This window comes from Electrophorus electricus, chromosome 5 (genome assembly GCF_013358815.1).
Source record: "Electrophorus electricus isolate fEleEle1 chromosome 5, fEleEle1.pri, whole genome shotgun sequence".
Classification (NCBI taxonomy): domain Eukaryota; kingdom Metazoa; phylum Chordata; class Actinopteri; order Gymnotiformes; family Gymnotidae; genus Electrophorus; species Electrophorus electricus.
The window spans coordinates 11,120,541-11,136,874 of NC_049539.1; the positions used below are offsets into that span (position 1 = coordinate 11,120,541).

The following is a 16,334-nucleotide window of genomic DNA, read 5'->3' on the forward strand; positions in this document are numbered from 1 at the left end:
ACCTTTCTGTGGGTTTGCTATTGATTTCACTCGTGCTAAATATGAACGTTCAAACCTGAAAAAAACTTTGTGTGCTTGCCACAATTTCCACAAACAACGTAATATAAATCTAAATTAACTTAAGGAATGGTTCAGTTTACTATTGTTAGCAGGCTACGTACCAAACGTTAAATTACAGATAAACGTAATTTGTGTAATGTAGATAGATTAGATAGATTTACCAGCTGTGTGGATAAATGTTTAAAGGCTTTCAACCAAATTCTAACTTCTCAAATACCATCTTGAATTGCAGGGGTGTCACATTAAGACATAGATTCACACGGTCTAAATTTATCTCTTTAAACACGAGAGCTAGACGGGAGGACGCTATTTTCCGAAAACCAAAGTGGATTTACTTGGAAATTTCACGGAGTTTGAAAGAAAACATCGAAGATACAATAGTCTACAAGTCTTGTTTATATATAGATCTATACATATATATCATACAGAGTTGTTTTTATTACACTGAAATAAGAAGAACTGCGATATCACATTGACAACGCAGCGAAGTGAGAAAATGCGGCTGCACTGTTATCAGAATCAATAAGATTTTTACCAAACGACATTCAGAATATTTTTTGACAATTTGTTAATCCACTTCATAGTCATTCTTCTGACAATGTCACGAAAATTCAGACCATTTTTATCTCTGGTAATGTTTTTTGTATACGGTAAGTTGGCAAACATTTTTTCTTACACTTCTATGTGAATCGCAATATTTATGATATGTTTTTATGTAGGCTTATTAGAAGGGAAGTGCTGATAACCCGCAGTTAGTTTACAATCATATGATACTTTTTGGGAGTTCTGTTTATAGTGAGATAATCATACTTTATATGCTGCAGGATATTATTGTTTAAATAAATATATCTGGCCTAAAACTGGCTGAAGCAGTAATAGACGCTGTATTTCCCCCAAAAGATGGGACGGAAGTATTGTTGACAGCTGCCATAATATGCTGGAAATGTATGCTTATGCTAGTCCTGTTTTGCCCACCCTAATATTATAAATATTTAATCTTAAACAAAACAAACAACCACAACCACATAGGGCTGGTCTGGCTGCAGGTATTCATTCCAACCAAGCAGGATCACCACTGGTTCAAATGATCAGTTTGACTAAGACCATCTGAATCCAGTGTGCTTAGATCTAAACTGACCTCCCTCCACTTCCATTTTTTTGTGGCTGTGTTGTTACTGTGACTCTATTACTGCCCCTGCTAGTGGGGTGGACAGCACCTCTGTGCTGTGCTATCTGTGTGGAGGTGGACTCTTTGACAGAAGCAGCGGCTGGAGATAGCTTCATGCTGGGCTGTATTTCCTGTAAGAGGAGACAAGAGGTCCCTGGAATCACCACTGTGGACTGGCACTTCAAATCCTCCAAAGCCGATGAGTTCTCTCATGTAAGTATGGATTGCAAAGACACTGTAAATCTGGAGTCATGTTCTCATGAACACACCATAAAGATGGGGTGACATCTTCATGTAAACTGGTATTGAAACCTCAGGGATGTAACTCTATACTATGTGCTGTTTAGCCCACACACCTACTTCTTGATAATTAACTGATGCTGATGGTTTAAAGGAAGGAAAACTGCAACTTCTAATAAGGTTTTACAGTGCAAAGTGTAGGTGGGAGAAGGCTCCAATGGAGTGTCAGAATAACTCAAACGTGATTTACTTTAGTGTTGATGCCCATCTGTGCATGTACTGTTAAATTTAAGAGCCTGTAAGTTAGCAGTGCCTTGAGTTGTTATAGATGAATTGTCCAACTGAGCCAGATATATTTACCAAGAGACATTATTTATTGTGTTACTGATCAGTTGGAGCTAAAACTCCCATATTCACAAGGCTTCTCTGTATAGAAGTGTGGATCTCTGATTTATACAGGGATGAGCAGGCAGAGTGCCACACCACTGCAATGTTTTACCTGTTCCAACACACCTGATTCAACTCATCATCTTATCAAACCCACGATGAGTCGAACCAAATGCGCCAACACTAAGAGAACAATAAACTATAAGATGCTGTGGATCTCCATGACTGAAGCTAAAGAGGGTTGTTAAAACATCCATAAAAAATAGGCTTTTTTTCTTCCGGGTGGCCAAACAAATATGAAAGAATGTAAGGTAGCTACCCATCTGGAGAGCATGTGCTTAACCTTCATCTAACACACCCAATTCAGTTAAGCAACATCTCAATATTAGAGGCATCTATGTTAGATTAGAATGACTGTATGTCTCTAGGTTCACCATTTGACATTCTAAAAATAAGAAGCTCCTGTTTTTGTAACCAGTCCTACTTTACCAAACAATGGGTGTCTCCCTACTAGATCTTCCATTATGATTACCCATTGTCAACCATTCTTCATGAAGACTTTGAGGATCGGCTTGAGTGGCATGGGACGAAAGGGACAGAAGACATTCAGATCGGCGCTATCTTCATCCATAATGTCACGTTCAATGACACAGGCACCTTCCTCTGCACATTTGAGCGCACACTCTTCCTGCCTGCAGGAGAAGAACACATCCAAATACAAAAAACAGTCCAGCTGACTGTTGTGCCAGAAGGTGATATCTTTTGTTCTCAATCAATTTTATCAATTTTCTGTTCCAGATGCACATTATGTTTTGTGTTTCTGCTTTGTATTATAATGCTTTCCTTGCCCCTTCAGCTGCAATCAAAATGTACAAAAACAGCTACTTAATTAAGGACTATATTAATAACATCATCATCATTATCTTTCTTGTCTCTTGTGTCATGCTCCACTCGTCAACCAGCCAAAGATCCACTAATTGTACCTCACAATCACTTATCTGCTCCCATTCACCAGTGTATTCCCTGTATAATTCCCTGCACCTGTTCCCCATCTCACTTTCCTGTTTAAGTCCAACAGGTGTCCATCTCCAGCACACAATCGAGCTCCACAGTCAACTTCTGAACCTGCTACTCTGATGTTTACATTTATTGTGGCAATTTTACTGCTGATGCCATTTTTTTTCAGTCTGTGTTTGTTTTTTGCTTTTCATTAAAGAACCCCTTGTGTGTTCTGTACATTTGCCTCTCACTCTGTGCCCACATCTTGTTTGCACTCTCATCCAACTTTCAACCCCTCATATTGTTTTCCTCTCTCCTGCTTCTCCAGCCAAGCGTGCCTTGACCGCAGTGATTTCAGAGATTATGATGTATGTGGTCATAGTCTTCCTGCAGCTGTGGATTATTGGAACGCTCATATACTGCTATAAAAAGATCTATGCTGAAAATGAAGCTGAGGTTGCCAGAAAAGCCTTGGCGGCACAAAAAGAGTGAGTCCCTTTTCTTATTGTATGGCCCAGTGAAAAATGATTAGAATTCCCTCATCTTAATTCACCTTGTTTATGTTTCCCTTGAAATTTATATGAGTCTGACTCTGATTCAGAATGACATTAAGCTCCAGTTTTATTTTCTTGACTTTACAGACTTACTGAGGCAAAGGACAATTGTGACGGGGTGCATTTGGAGTAACTGCTTCTTTGACCAGTATTATCATCATGTTGGTGCACAGGCTTATGATTGCTGTAAAAACTGGTTGGGATGATTGTAAGATTGTGCAGATTTTGAAGTTGTATTTATTTCAATTCTGTGTCTTTACTTTCTTCTGTAAGCATTAACAAATACTTAAAAGCTTTGCTGTTGCAAGCAGAAGGTGAACCCAGTGCTGTGACAATGCAGCATAACAGAGTCTTAATAGAGTTTCAGAAATATTACAGAAGAGGTGCATGAAGTGTTGAGGTTGCTGTTTTATAATTTACATGGCAGGTTATTTCCTGTTAAGTTGTTATTAACAATTAATTAAAAATTACTGCATATGAATTTGATTATTTTTTGTGTTTCCTGACCATGCTTCAGATGACCACAGCACAAACAAATATAGTACAATCAGTCTGTTTTGTTAAAAAGCTCCGTATTGGGTTTTATTTGAAACAATGAACAATTCAGTTGAACAAAGTATATGTAATACTTGTCAGTTAAATACTCATCTGCACCTTCAGAATCAGAAAGACAGGAACATTATTGTAGCATGCCCGAAGTGCATCAGGACTGTATAGATGATTACATTTTCTCCATCAGCTAAATTATTGCTGAATTAAAAACCTCCTTATGTGATGTTCAAACATGTTTACTAGCCAGGAAATAGTTTTTTTTGTGACATTTGGAAGTGAGGGGTGAGGCACAAGTGACATACACAAAAGCATCCTTTTGCATAGAGAAAGTAAAGGTGCTTCCTATAATGTATGACATGATCATGTTTGGCAAAGTCCCTAATGGAAGTCTAGGGCCCATCAGTGCGACGCTCTGGACTTGCCCACTGTGGGGATTAAATAGAGGGATGATAAATGAGGGACAGGTGAAGGATATAAACTGGTGATTGGGACCAGGGAAGTGAATGTGCACTGTGATTGGGGTGCGCTGTCGGTGAGGGCTGTGATTGGTATGTGTGATCTGTGAATGGCTGTGTGTAAATGGTGCATGAAGGCTGTAATTGGTGTGTAAAGGATATGATTGGTGTGTGTGGTGTGCAAAGGCTGTAACTGGTGTGTGTGAAGGCTGTGATTGGTATGTTGTCTGTGAGGGAAATGGTGTGTGTGGTGTGTGTGAGGGCTGTGATTGGTGTGTGTATGGTGTCCAATGGCTATGATTGGTGTGTGTGGTCTGTGTGGGCTGTATTTGGTGTGTATGGTCTGTGAGGGCTGTGATTGGTGTATGTGGTGTACAGTGTGGTGTATTTAGACATGACAGTGAGAAATTAAAAGAAATCTTGAGAAGGTTTATAAAGACATTATTTATAATGTCTTTTTTATTGAGAAAGTTTATAAAGACGTTATTACATAGACACACAAAGACATTACTAAAATTGCACTGCAAACTGTTAGGTTGTTTACAATTAAATGTAAGTGATACATCTGACAACTTTCTGGTACACTGACAGTCAACTTATTGGCTCTTTGTTAAAGTTTTCACTGAGCCCCGAGGTCCTTCATCATATAGGGTTTTTGCTTCATCAGGATTTCATACAGAGCATTTTTCCCTCCATCACCAGCTGCTCTCATGGGCCCTATGATTAATGCTCTCATCATCTTCTGCTGCGTATGCTCGGCCATGATGTTGGAATATTCTTCATCGGTGAGGATGCCCCGCATCAGAAGAATGTCCAAGATGGCTTCCAACCCAGTGGTTCGCTGTACCAGATCTGACCACTTTGCATCGATGAAGGCAGCGCCTGAACATGCTGTCAGCATAAGATCAGAGTGAAGATCGGTATGAGATCAGAGTGAATATCAGCATGAGATCAGAGTGAAGATCAGCATGAGATCATAGCAGATGTAGGCTGACTGGTTCTTATACATATTTATAAGGGGAGGTCATGCTCTACCTGCTAGCCTATTTAGTCGTAATGCTGAACTTGTATTATTCTGTTTTTCCTGTAGTAAAACTGTCACTGAATAAGAAAATATATTTCTTTACCTGAAGCTGATATGTTTGCAGTGGTTGATGTCCCTGCAGTAAACCAAGAAATTCATATTGTTGTTCCTCATTTGCCAGGTCAAACAGACATTTAGAAAAGACATTTTTATTCCAAGAAATGATGGCAGAGAATTATGGTCTAAGAGTGTGTGGAGTGTTTTTGTATGTGTGTCTGTGTGTGTGTGTGTGTGTGTGTGTTGATTTGTTTTCAGCCATGTGAAGCTGTAATGTCTGCTACTCCCATCTACTGCAAGTGGTCTACTCAAAGTGGTCTAGGGAAATATTTATGGAGATGTATCTAAATAAAAGAAAGGATAAAGGTCTAGCGGGACAATCAGTTAAAAATATGCTGATGCACGTATCTAGGATGACCTACATATTTATCAGGTGTTATTAGCATCTTGCTCGGCCTGCTTAACCAGGTGAGATTCAAGCCGTATAACACACTACTTATAGTTGATGGGCATATTGGCTACATGCTGCCTCTTGTAAATATTGAGTGACTGACTGGATTAAATGCATATAGTTGTATTCTTTACTGAATCACTTGTGTTTGTCAATCTATAGAATTGATAAATCGATTTTTATCAAATCTACATTAGTATTTATTCAGCCATTGTCATCTAGTTTCTTCATAATTTAATAAATAATAATTAGAAGAAGAAGAAATATTTATTATTATTATTATTTACTTGTTTTAAATTGTATTTATGTATTCATTTATCATTTATTTCTATAACACTAGGGGCCGCTATATTGCAAAAATCTGTAATTACTAATGTCCCTTAAACTTCGTGTTATACTTGCTAACCTATTTAGTTGAAGAAAACGTTTTAAGAAAACTGCTGAAGAAAATGTTTTATTCTTTTTCCCCCTGACTATTGTAAAGATGTCACTGAAATGAGAAAATACAATTATTTACCTGAAGCTGATATGTTTGCACTGGATGGAGTCCCTGCTGAAAACCAAGAAAATCATACTGTACTTCCTCGTTTGCTAAATCAGTCAGACATTCAGAAGCGACGTCAGGTAAAACAGACAAGATTCAGACAAGATTTTACAAATTTTCATTATATGCAGAGAATTGTGGTCTAAGAGGGGTGTGTGTGGAGTATTCATTTTGTGTGTGTTCTAATTTTTTTTTTAGCCGTGTGAAACTGTAATGTCGGCTAGACCCATCTACTGCAGGTGGTATATTCAAAGTGGTCTAGTGAAATATTTATGGCGATGTAGCTAAATAAAAGAAAGGATAAAAGTCTAGCGGGACAATCGATTAAAAACATGCTGATTAATAACCGTCCAAATCGTTGATAAACGCCAACAAAGAAAGGCTGTGCTTTGATTCCTTTACTATAGGGACGTCCTGTAGATTCCATTATTGCGACACCTTTACATACACAGTGATTATATAAGTATCATCATCGTGTAAGCATAAAAGTGGAATAGTGACAGCCTATATATGATATCTTGACATATTATCTTTATTAGTTTATTTAACTGTTAAAATGGGATTAACACTGGGACAATTGCACAAATTCTAATTTCCTGAGCAACTTTCTGGGGACGTTGGATCTGAAGCCATTTAAGCTTCATCTAACCTCAAAATGAAAATGAAACCAAATTGGAAGAATTTTAAAACTCCTCCAATGCCCCATATGACATACTAATAATAACATTTGAGCAGCGCAAAACTGCAAAAATGTAATCACTTACCTTTACCAAGGCCTTCTAGCTCTTGTGCAGCATTACTGCATCCAATCGCCTTAAGAATCAGGACTGTAACGTCTATCGCGGATGTTTCAGTGTAATTGTCTATAATGTGGCGCGCCACATCGCTTCTGTCCTTTCCTTCTACAGCATTTCGTCGAGTGCGCGGCTGCATCCGACTATCCACCAGCTTGTCGGTAAACAGTTTAAACTGTTCATCGCTCAGATCATCGAAAGTGTTGTGAATGTGGTCCCATGTGGTTTTCTCCATTATGTAAAGCATGCGCTTCTACGCTGAAGGTAGTGGCAAATGATCTTTTTTAAGGCGTGTCTTTTTGTGAGCGGGTAGGAAGTTTCATAAAAAGTAGGACGTCTTACGCTGCCTTCCAGTCCTCCTCAGTAATTTCTACTTACTAGCTCGGAGGTCGTAATTACGACATGGTATGCCGTTCAAGTTGTTTTTGGTCGGTGGACAACGGACGCCATAAGAAAACTCCTTTTGTTTTTACGTTTTGTATCATCACAAACAGAAAGATTATTTTGCCTGGATGAAAGAAAATACCACAGTGTGATGCCATACATAGCAGAAGTATTTTCGTGAAGTATTTCATCCTTCGGCTGTCTTCGTTAAGTGTTAAATGTTTTAACCTTCAACTTTATTAAGTTTTTCAGACATCAATTGAAGTTATACTACAATGTTAAAAAATAAAAATGGTTCAAACATGATACTTTAAAGTGTATTTATACCATTCATGCCAGCATAATATAAGATACTGGCAAAAAAGTTCATATATTCTATTTTATAATGTAACTTTTATTTTATAAATATTTTATTACATTATATTACACTACTTAGTCATTACAGTGATTATGTAATGTAAATGTTATGTTTACTTAATTTTAGGTCTCTCAAGTAATCTGCAGTCTTGGATGAATAAACTGTTGCAGCATGCAGTGGTTGTTTTTAACCACTACGCAAACCACGCAAATACGTGGGCCACCAGAACTAAACGCATTAATTCTTTCATTGTTCGACATCAGAGACACCGTAAAACGCTAGCTAGCTAATCATAACTCTTGAACACAACCTTAAAAGCCTCGTATCCAGGTGTCGCCTTTAAAATAAAGAAAATTTAGTAAAAGCAACCAGAATGGTTCACTGCTGACTGCAGTAAGAAAATATCTTTCATTAGAGCACCAGACATAACTTTGCTTGGGGCCCCAGAAATGCTAAATCTGCCAATGGCAACATACTACAACAGCACCTTCTCCACTACCATGTCTTATCTCAGATCTGTTTTTGATTTGATAGTAATTATATTTTTCTTTGGAACTCTTCAGCATAAGTGTCTGTGCTGACTTGCACATAAGATGCTCATGCCTTTAGCAATACCCACCCTTCATAGTACACCTTAAGTTATCTCTGCCAACATACCATTTGAAGGGTAAAAATAGAATTAACTCCAACGTATGCTACAAAAAATACAGAAAAACATTTCTCTGGAAACATGCCGCAGGTATTTCACCTGAACGAGAAACTGAAAAGACTTGTTCTAGAATATGATTCATTACTTACCTCTAGTGTAGGAGATGGGGGTTGGGCGACATATGCACTCTTAGGAGTGTAGGTGTTGTGTGTTCAATTGGTGGAAGATTTCTTTCTATATAACTCCTAAAAAATGGAATAGTTCTCCAGAACACTATTTTGTCAGTTCTATACATATTTTATTTGAACTTTTTGAAATGTTCTCATTTTGTTTTCTAGTTTGGTCATGTAACTTTGTTTAATCTTTTTCTGAAAATAAATTAGAAATTTTAGACGCAAAATGTATTAATAAAGATTATTACCAATGACAGTGTTGTTAGGATGATGATGATGATGATGATGATGATGATGATGATTGCCCCTCTACCTTCACTCATTTCAGAAGAAATAATCAGTTGGAGTTGTAACGCATGTGCGGAGAAGAGCGAGATTTATTATGGTCGTTAAAGCAATACAGAGTCAAAGAGCCAACACGGAGAGTACGTGGATACATGATAACAAAACAAACACACGAAGGCAAACATGGGAATCAGGCTGACAGCAGTAGGCTTTTCAGCTCTCATACCATGGCATTGACTAAACTTGCCAACAGCAGCATACCTTTATAAAACATTTGATGAGGGTAATCTATGCAAGTCAAATCCATTATTGTTTTAGAACATGTTCGTTTGGGGGAATCAGGCTATAACAAGACGCTAGGAAAAACTCGGGGCTAAGAAATACGAAAGCTAGGATAAACTCACAGGCACAGAGTACAAAGGAACATAACCATACGAAATAAACATTCAATGAACAGCTAGAACAGAGAGCTCAAGACAGGGTTTAAATGCATGAACTAAACGAGGGACAGGCGTTGAAAATCAAACGAGGGGAGGAGAAAACGAAACTGGAACGAACTAAAAAAAAACCCACACAAGACAGGGAAAATACGGAACACGGAAGATGGGAGGGACTAATCGTGAGAGGAGTAGGTTTTTCTGCTATCATATCATGGCATTGAGTAAACTTGCCAACAGCAGCATACCTTTATAAAACATTTGATGAGGGTAATCTATACAAATCAAATGCATTCTTTGTTAAGAACATTTTCGGTTGGGTGGGAAGACATACTAGGTTTAGTTTTGAATTTAAGTGATTATGAATGTGCTTTGATATGCAGGACATTCCCTGACTTTACTTTATGATCAACCCTAACAAAGTACATTAACTCAAAACACAATACATTTTCTGGAACAAACATTGAAAACCAGGACAATGCAAGGAAACAAATGTTTAGCCAGCAGGCCAGGTTATAACATGGAAAGAGAAATCTTCAGGTTCTTTTTTAATTAAAATGAATTACACAACTAGGTAAAGCTTAGCAGAGATACAGCAGGCAAAATAATATAGATATAGGAAGGCTTAATCTATATGAAAAATTATTTTTATTTTATTTTGATAGTTGAATGTTTTAATTCATTGTGTATATTTACCATCTTGCTAAAAATGTTAACATTGTGTCTTTTAAGGGTACCACAGGAGAACATTTAACTTAATCTCAAGAAGAAATGACTGGTGAAGAGTCTCAGAGTCCAGGGAACAGGTAAAAAAGCTTAACCAGAGAGGTACGGTCCTTACACACCATCTGTTTGAGTGTACTGAAATCCTCAAACTGCATCATAACCTATAAGATTGGACAGGAGAAGAAAAAGACAACAGATTCTTCAGCTAGAAGAACTGACTGTATTATTGAAGTCTCTACTTCCAGAGTTTGAAAGAAAAACAAAAGCTTTTACTTAAACTACTCTTAAGGCTAAATTGAACTTGCCTGTCTGAACAATTCCTCAATGTGGTCCTTATGTGCATTAGTGTTGAACACCTCCACTATGTATCTGATAAATAATGTACCCGTTTCTCTATGCCTGTAGGATTTAGTGTCTGTGGAAGAAAGGTTAACAAAGTTTATGTCATGCCATAATATATAACGCAGTCAGAAGCTTTGTCCATAGTCCAGAAAAGCAAGCAGTCTACCCAACATCCACAAGCTCAAAGATCACACTAGGCTACAATGTCTCGCTGAGGGTTAGATTTAGAGCAAGTGTGAATTTATCAGAACATTTTGAGTCATAAAAAATATATATTCACTTGGTATAGACACTACAAAGCAGGACCTCATGTCCCCAAAACAACATAGTATTAAGATAATCTGAAATGATGGAGGAAGTGTTCAGGGTAACACTCGCTCTACCATTTATCATAGATCTTTGTATTTCAGTGCTTTTGGGAAATCAAGCTGAGATAAGGTATAAAAAAACACAGGTTTATTCTGATAACACATGGATAAATCAATGATTTGGATTGTTTTACTCACCAGGTGTGCAAGACAGCAGTGAGATGAAATCCTTCTCTTTGTGCACAAATGTATCATCACTCTCAAAGTTACACGGCTCAGTTTCCTCACTATCAGAAACCCACACACCGCCAGTCTCACCTGAACAGATGGTTTTGAAGGTCTGAACAACAGTTCTGTCAATTTCAAGTTCACTTTTAAATTAATCTGATTAACTGATTTTCTGTAAAACTGATTACAAAAAATTAACTGATCAAATTGATTTCTCTGCAAATTACCAAGCAACTGTGAAAAAAGAAACAAGTTACATATTAGGAATACCTCCTCTGCATGCTTGAATAAGAATAACCTTTGGTTTGTCGCGAAGACTAGGACAGTTGCTGGTGTTCAGGTGGACATAGATGTTATCCACAGGAAGGACATCTGATGTGTTGCTGGGTCCATAATTGACTCCCAGAATGGCATCCCTCTTGCCATGGGACATTATAACCACAAAGGTGCTGTCTGAGTCTGCATGCTCTTTGCGTTTAGCAAAGTCCCTTATCTTCTCATCCATTTCCTGCAAACACAATCAGTTAGTTTATTTACTGCTGCAGTCATAGGTGTATGTTCATTGCATAGCATGTAGGTTAAACTCTAGGAAGCACAATAAATAAATTATAGCAATTAACATTAATTATATGTTGTCATGAATTAAATAAAGTAAATAAAATACCAGCAACAGGACAGACCGGTCAAAAATGTCATTTGCATAAGAAACTGAAAAGGTATGTGTGGTTAAGGTTCAGGCTGGGGAAGGTGGAGGCTTAAAATGTCCTTAAAATTGTATTCACATGAATTCAAAGTCATCCCCACTTACCACATTTCCTGCTGATTGTTCATGAGATCAGGACTGAATGTCACATTTTATTTGCATTAGCACAAAAGTCAAAATCATGGAGACGCTTAACCCCAGTTAACCCACTAATTTTGTGCACCTACTTTTCCAGAGAGGTTGGCGTGTTTTACAACTTCATAGCCCAGAGCTGTCAGCAGCTTGTCTATGTTCTCCTCATCTCTTTGAGCTCCGTTTCTTTTCATGCTCTCGTTACCAAACTCCACGTTGTTGATGATCAGGGCCAACCGCTTCCTTGAATGCTTCTCCTTGACATTGTAAATCTGAGTAAGAAGGACAGACGCCGTTTATTTAATTATGTGTGTTAGTAATACAGGCTAAACTGTGAAGCCAAATCATTACTTACAAAGCGATAAAATTTTTCAAATTTAAAACTAAATTTATAACTCAATTATTTTCACAAGATTTTGATACACTAAGGCGTTTCTGCAGGCCTGTAATTTACAACACTTGTCATTCACAGCTGCAGTCAACAACAATTCAAATTTACTTTTTTATCAATTAAGAAAAGAGAGAAAGCTGTTGTTTTTATACCATATTTTCAGGGAGACATCACTCACACCACTCAAACTAACACATTATAGGAGTAGTGTGAGCAGGAGTTATTCCACCATCTGCCACCATCGGACACTACACCTATGCATAAATTTACAAGCCAGAAAACCGCAGGGTAGCGGGCTAAAGAAAATGAAAAAAACCAAACAAAAACAAAATAGCCTTTTTTTTTGTACAGGTAAGGGGTTATTCACATTATTTCCTTTTTCTTGAATAATGCTCTGTTTGAACTGCAAGGTGCTGGCGGTAAGAGTATTAACGTCGCGCGGGGGACAGGGCACAGCCTGGGGTGCTGGACATTCTAGAATCAAAGAAGACATATCAAAGATTAAATCATGAAGATAAACGTATATTCGCTACTAAACGATACTAAACAGCCGAATCAGATGTGAAACCTATTTGCAGTAAAGCAATCGGTTAAAGACCAATGTGTTTGAATGACAAATGTTATGTAGGCTACATTACATCAAGGAAGTAAAATTCTATTACATTTAATAAGTGATAAGTAAAATGTAAACATGTGTTAAGTCCCACACACGTCTTTTGACAGTGTCTTCTAGTTCGTCCGCGCTCTGATTGCAGCCAATAGAGCGACAAACTTCGACTGCAACCTCCACCGCCCGTATTTCAGTGTGCTTTTCTATAAGAAGGCGCGCGATGTCGCTGGCATCTTTCCCCTCAACATTATTCCGTCGAATGCGCGGTTCCAGACGAGAGTCACATAGTTTGTCGGTAAATCTTTTAAGGTTTGAACTCCCCAGGTCATCTAAAACGTCGCATATGTGATTCCAGACAGATTTCTCCATTTTCTAAAGAGCAATACCTTCAGTTCTGCAAATCTGTAGACACTTTCGAGATTAAAGCCAGCCCCTTATTCGAGAAGTGAATGGCGTCAATTCCTGTTCAAGATGCTGGTGTTATGATTCGTTCGCTTGAAACAACGCTAGAAATATAGCACAACTGGTCTTGGTCTTTACATTTTATTCATCTTTTGAGTTGGCTTGAATTAGGCCATTTATTGCTCGTTGTTTTGTTTCTTCTTACTTTTATAATCGCGCAAACTTTTTTTTTTTAATTCTTGCGCAAAATCTTCTACAGGTTTCAAATTGCAACCATCAAACATACACTTAGCGGACACTTTTATCCAAAGCGACTTATAATTATGAGTGAGTACAACATGAGCAATTGAGGGTGAAGGGCTTTGCTCAGGGGCCCAACAGTGGCAAGTTGGAAGTGGCAAGCCCCACCTTGAACCAGCAACCTTCCCTTTACAGGTTATTTTATACGTTTTGTCCATTCACGTAGGCTACCGTGAAGTGCTACGAAACTGAAAATGCCAGCCGCAGCAGCTAATGTCTTTACTGTCGACAGCTTTAGAGTGAGTTCATTCCGTTTCACCTCCACGCCCCCGTGTGCTAGCACCATCCTCTTTCTTGATTTGCTGTTCATTCAGCTGGTGTGATTATGGTAAGCCATTATAGTTTATGGCTCCGAATGACTAAACCAGTCATCGCCAAATGTTATACTCCATAGCATTTAACGCCATGTGACCTGTAACCGTACACTCATTAAGACGTCTTTCTCCGCGCGTCTCGAAGTCAATCGTGACGTCATCAGCAGTCTTTTTTGCGATGCCGTGTCTCTTTTTTCCTAATACTTTTCCAACCATGTATTGGCCTTTCATCGCTCAGACTATATGCGCGCCTGTTGATATCTTCCACTCTTGCTCGTATTTGATTTGGCAACCGAGACTGAGTTATGCAAAAGTTTGAAATCACCTATAAAAAAGTGTTTGTTTTTTTTCAAGGCAACTTGAAGACTGCCTTTACATTCCATTTTCTCGTCCTATCGGTTTTGTTAACTTAGAGATAAAGAGACTTTCGCACAAATTTATTAGAATTCCTCCTTCATTTTTCTTTATTCTTTAGAGGAATCGTTAAATTTATTTTTAGGTGTAATGGTTACCCTAACTCCAGCTCAAGCGGTGGACTAGTTACAAGTTGCATAACAGCAGATAACAGAAAATGTACAAAACAAAACATAATATGTTCAAATATGTTTATATATGATTCCCTTCATGATGAATACAGCAAGAACGTGTTTCGACAACTTTCGTCAATGTAGAATTAAACATTTATCTATTGGGTTGATGCAGCAACTTGTCTCCTTCTGTGAACTTGTAGGGGTTGTCCCACTTTAAAACCGTCCTCTCCAACATCAGGTGAACTCATCCTGTGGAAATGAAGAAAGTAAAAATAAAGTACATTTTTTTAAACATGTGTGTCGTCAGCCCCGTATGTTTCGCTGTCAGCCCTGGATGTGTTTTTTTTCCTCTCAGTTTTCATGTTCATAAAGCCATTGCACTACTCACTCTTTAAGAACTTGGGTATGGTGTGCTGGGGAATTTTGCACAATGTAGGTTCTTAAAAAACAAACAAATAAGCTAATTTATAGATAGGTAGAAAGGACTTTTTACTATTAGTGAACGTGAACACGTAAACCGATGCCGTCCGCTTGTAGCCTTAGCTAAATGTAATAATGTAATGTTAGACCTCTTCAGTGAAATAAATTGTGCTTGGTGATGTTATATATGGCTTGGTCGAATGTTTGTTGACTCCTTTTCCGCTATCACTATATTTTATCAATGAAAAACGTTTTCAAAAATATTCAAAATGTTTTTAATTTTTCAGTTAGTGTTGCGCTTAATTACTGCCGATAAAACTGTATTTAATGTTGCAATTCTGGCTGTTCTAGAAGAAAAACATTTCGTGGCTAGGCTAAAATCATTTTGGGGCCCCTTATCGTTTTATGTCATGTCACGTCGAACGAAGCAAAAAGAAGTCGGGAGAATTATTTACAGTCAAATTCGAAACTTGTAGTGTAGTGACTTTCCCACGAAGCTAAGTAAAAAGAATGAGGTAGGTTAGCTGTGGCTATTACATTTGTCACAAGCTAGAGTAAAGAATAACACATCTATACCTTTTTAAATGCTGGATATTTCCATTTACTTTATTGATTATATACTATATTTATTTAGAACTACGATCCAAACCTACCACATTGTGGTGACTTATATGTAGGCTATTTTACTTAGCTTCGTGAGAAATTCACTACACGTAGTAAAAGTGAATGCACATTGTTGTTTTTGTTTTGTTTTGTTTTTTTTTTGTTTTTTTTTAACCATACTGCTCATCTTAATAATTGTATAATTATGTAGCCTACTTACCCTGACTTTCCTTTTTGAGGTCTTCGGCGACCTGATTACATCCGATTGATCTTAAAACGTCAATAGTCACTTCCACTGCTTTTCTTTCAGTGTGCGTGCTTATTATTAGATCTGCTAGATCCGTACGGTCTCCTGCCTTTTCGACTGCACTTCGACGGATTCGAGGTTCTTCTTTACGATCAGATAATTTACTTTTGAATTTCTTTAGGTCTTCACTCTGTAGATCATCGAAAGCATCAATCAGATAGTCCTTAATCGTTTTCATGGCGGCGTTTTAGTTTTTCGTAAGTCCTCTCTAGATGAACTTCCCACAAACATATGATATCGTGGGGATGTGCCATCCCTTTGTATTCTTGAGAGCGGTAATAAGTGCTATCTGTGTGAACACAGCGCCGCCTGAAGGAAATTAAACTTTTTTTTGATTGCTATATTATGAGGTTATAGCGCAGTGTTTTTTCGACCAATGTTTCCTCTTCATTTAACAGAAGAGGAACACCTGCACACTGAAAACTGAACATGACAAATGAAAGCCGA

The 16,334-nt window shown here is 37.8% G+C and overlaps 3 protein-coding genes across 3 annotated transcripts; 1 reads left to right on the plus strand and 2 right to left on the minus strand.

Moving 5' to 3' along the window:
• The first annotated feature begins 271 nt into the window (after window positions 1-271).
• si:ch211-225p5.8 (uncharacterized protein LOC555567 homolog) lies at window positions 272-3,894 on the plus strand. Its single transcript, XM_027005393.2, has 5 exons — window positions 272-710; window positions 1,263-1,441; window positions 2,370-2,607; window positions 3,183-3,342; window positions 3,496-3,894. Exons 1-5 carry the CDS (start codon window positions 659-661, stop codon window positions 3,539-3,541), a joined length of 675 nt encoding a protein of 224 aa, XP_026861194.2. The 5' UTR covers window positions 272-658; the 3' UTR covers window positions 3,542-3,894.
• Window positions 3,895-4,840: 946 nt separating this feature from the next.
• LOC118241441 lies at window positions 4,841-16,126 on the minus strand. The gene is made up of 9 exons (XM_035526449.1): window positions 15,801-16,126; window positions 13,113-13,340; window positions 12,751-12,875; window positions 12,106-12,282; window positions 11,474-11,683; window positions 7,256-7,538; window positions 6,465-6,500; window positions 5,543-5,575; window positions 4,841-5,306 (listed from the first exon to the last, which is right to left on the minus strand). The coding sequence occupies exons 1-9, from the start codon at window positions 16,063-16,065 to the stop codon at window positions 5,035-5,037; spliced, it is 1,629 nt and encodes a 542-aa protein (XP_035382342.1). The 5' UTR covers window positions 16,066-16,126; the 3' UTR covers window positions 4,841-5,034.
• On the minus strand, window positions 9,684-13,431 carry LOC113574405 (caspase-4-like). Its single transcript, XM_035526642.1, has 7 exons — window positions 13,113-13,431; window positions 12,769-12,875; window positions 12,106-12,282; window positions 11,446-11,683; window positions 11,146-11,265; window positions 10,603-10,712; window positions 9,684-10,458 (listed from the first exon to the last, which is right to left on the minus strand). The coding sequence occupies exons 1-7, from the start codon at window positions 13,378-13,380 to the stop codon at window positions 10,360-10,362; spliced, it is 1,119 nt and encodes a 372-aa protein (XP_035382535.1). The 5' UTR covers window positions 13,381-13,431; the 3' UTR covers window positions 9,684-10,359.
• Window positions 16,127-16,334: the final 208 nt, after the last annotated feature.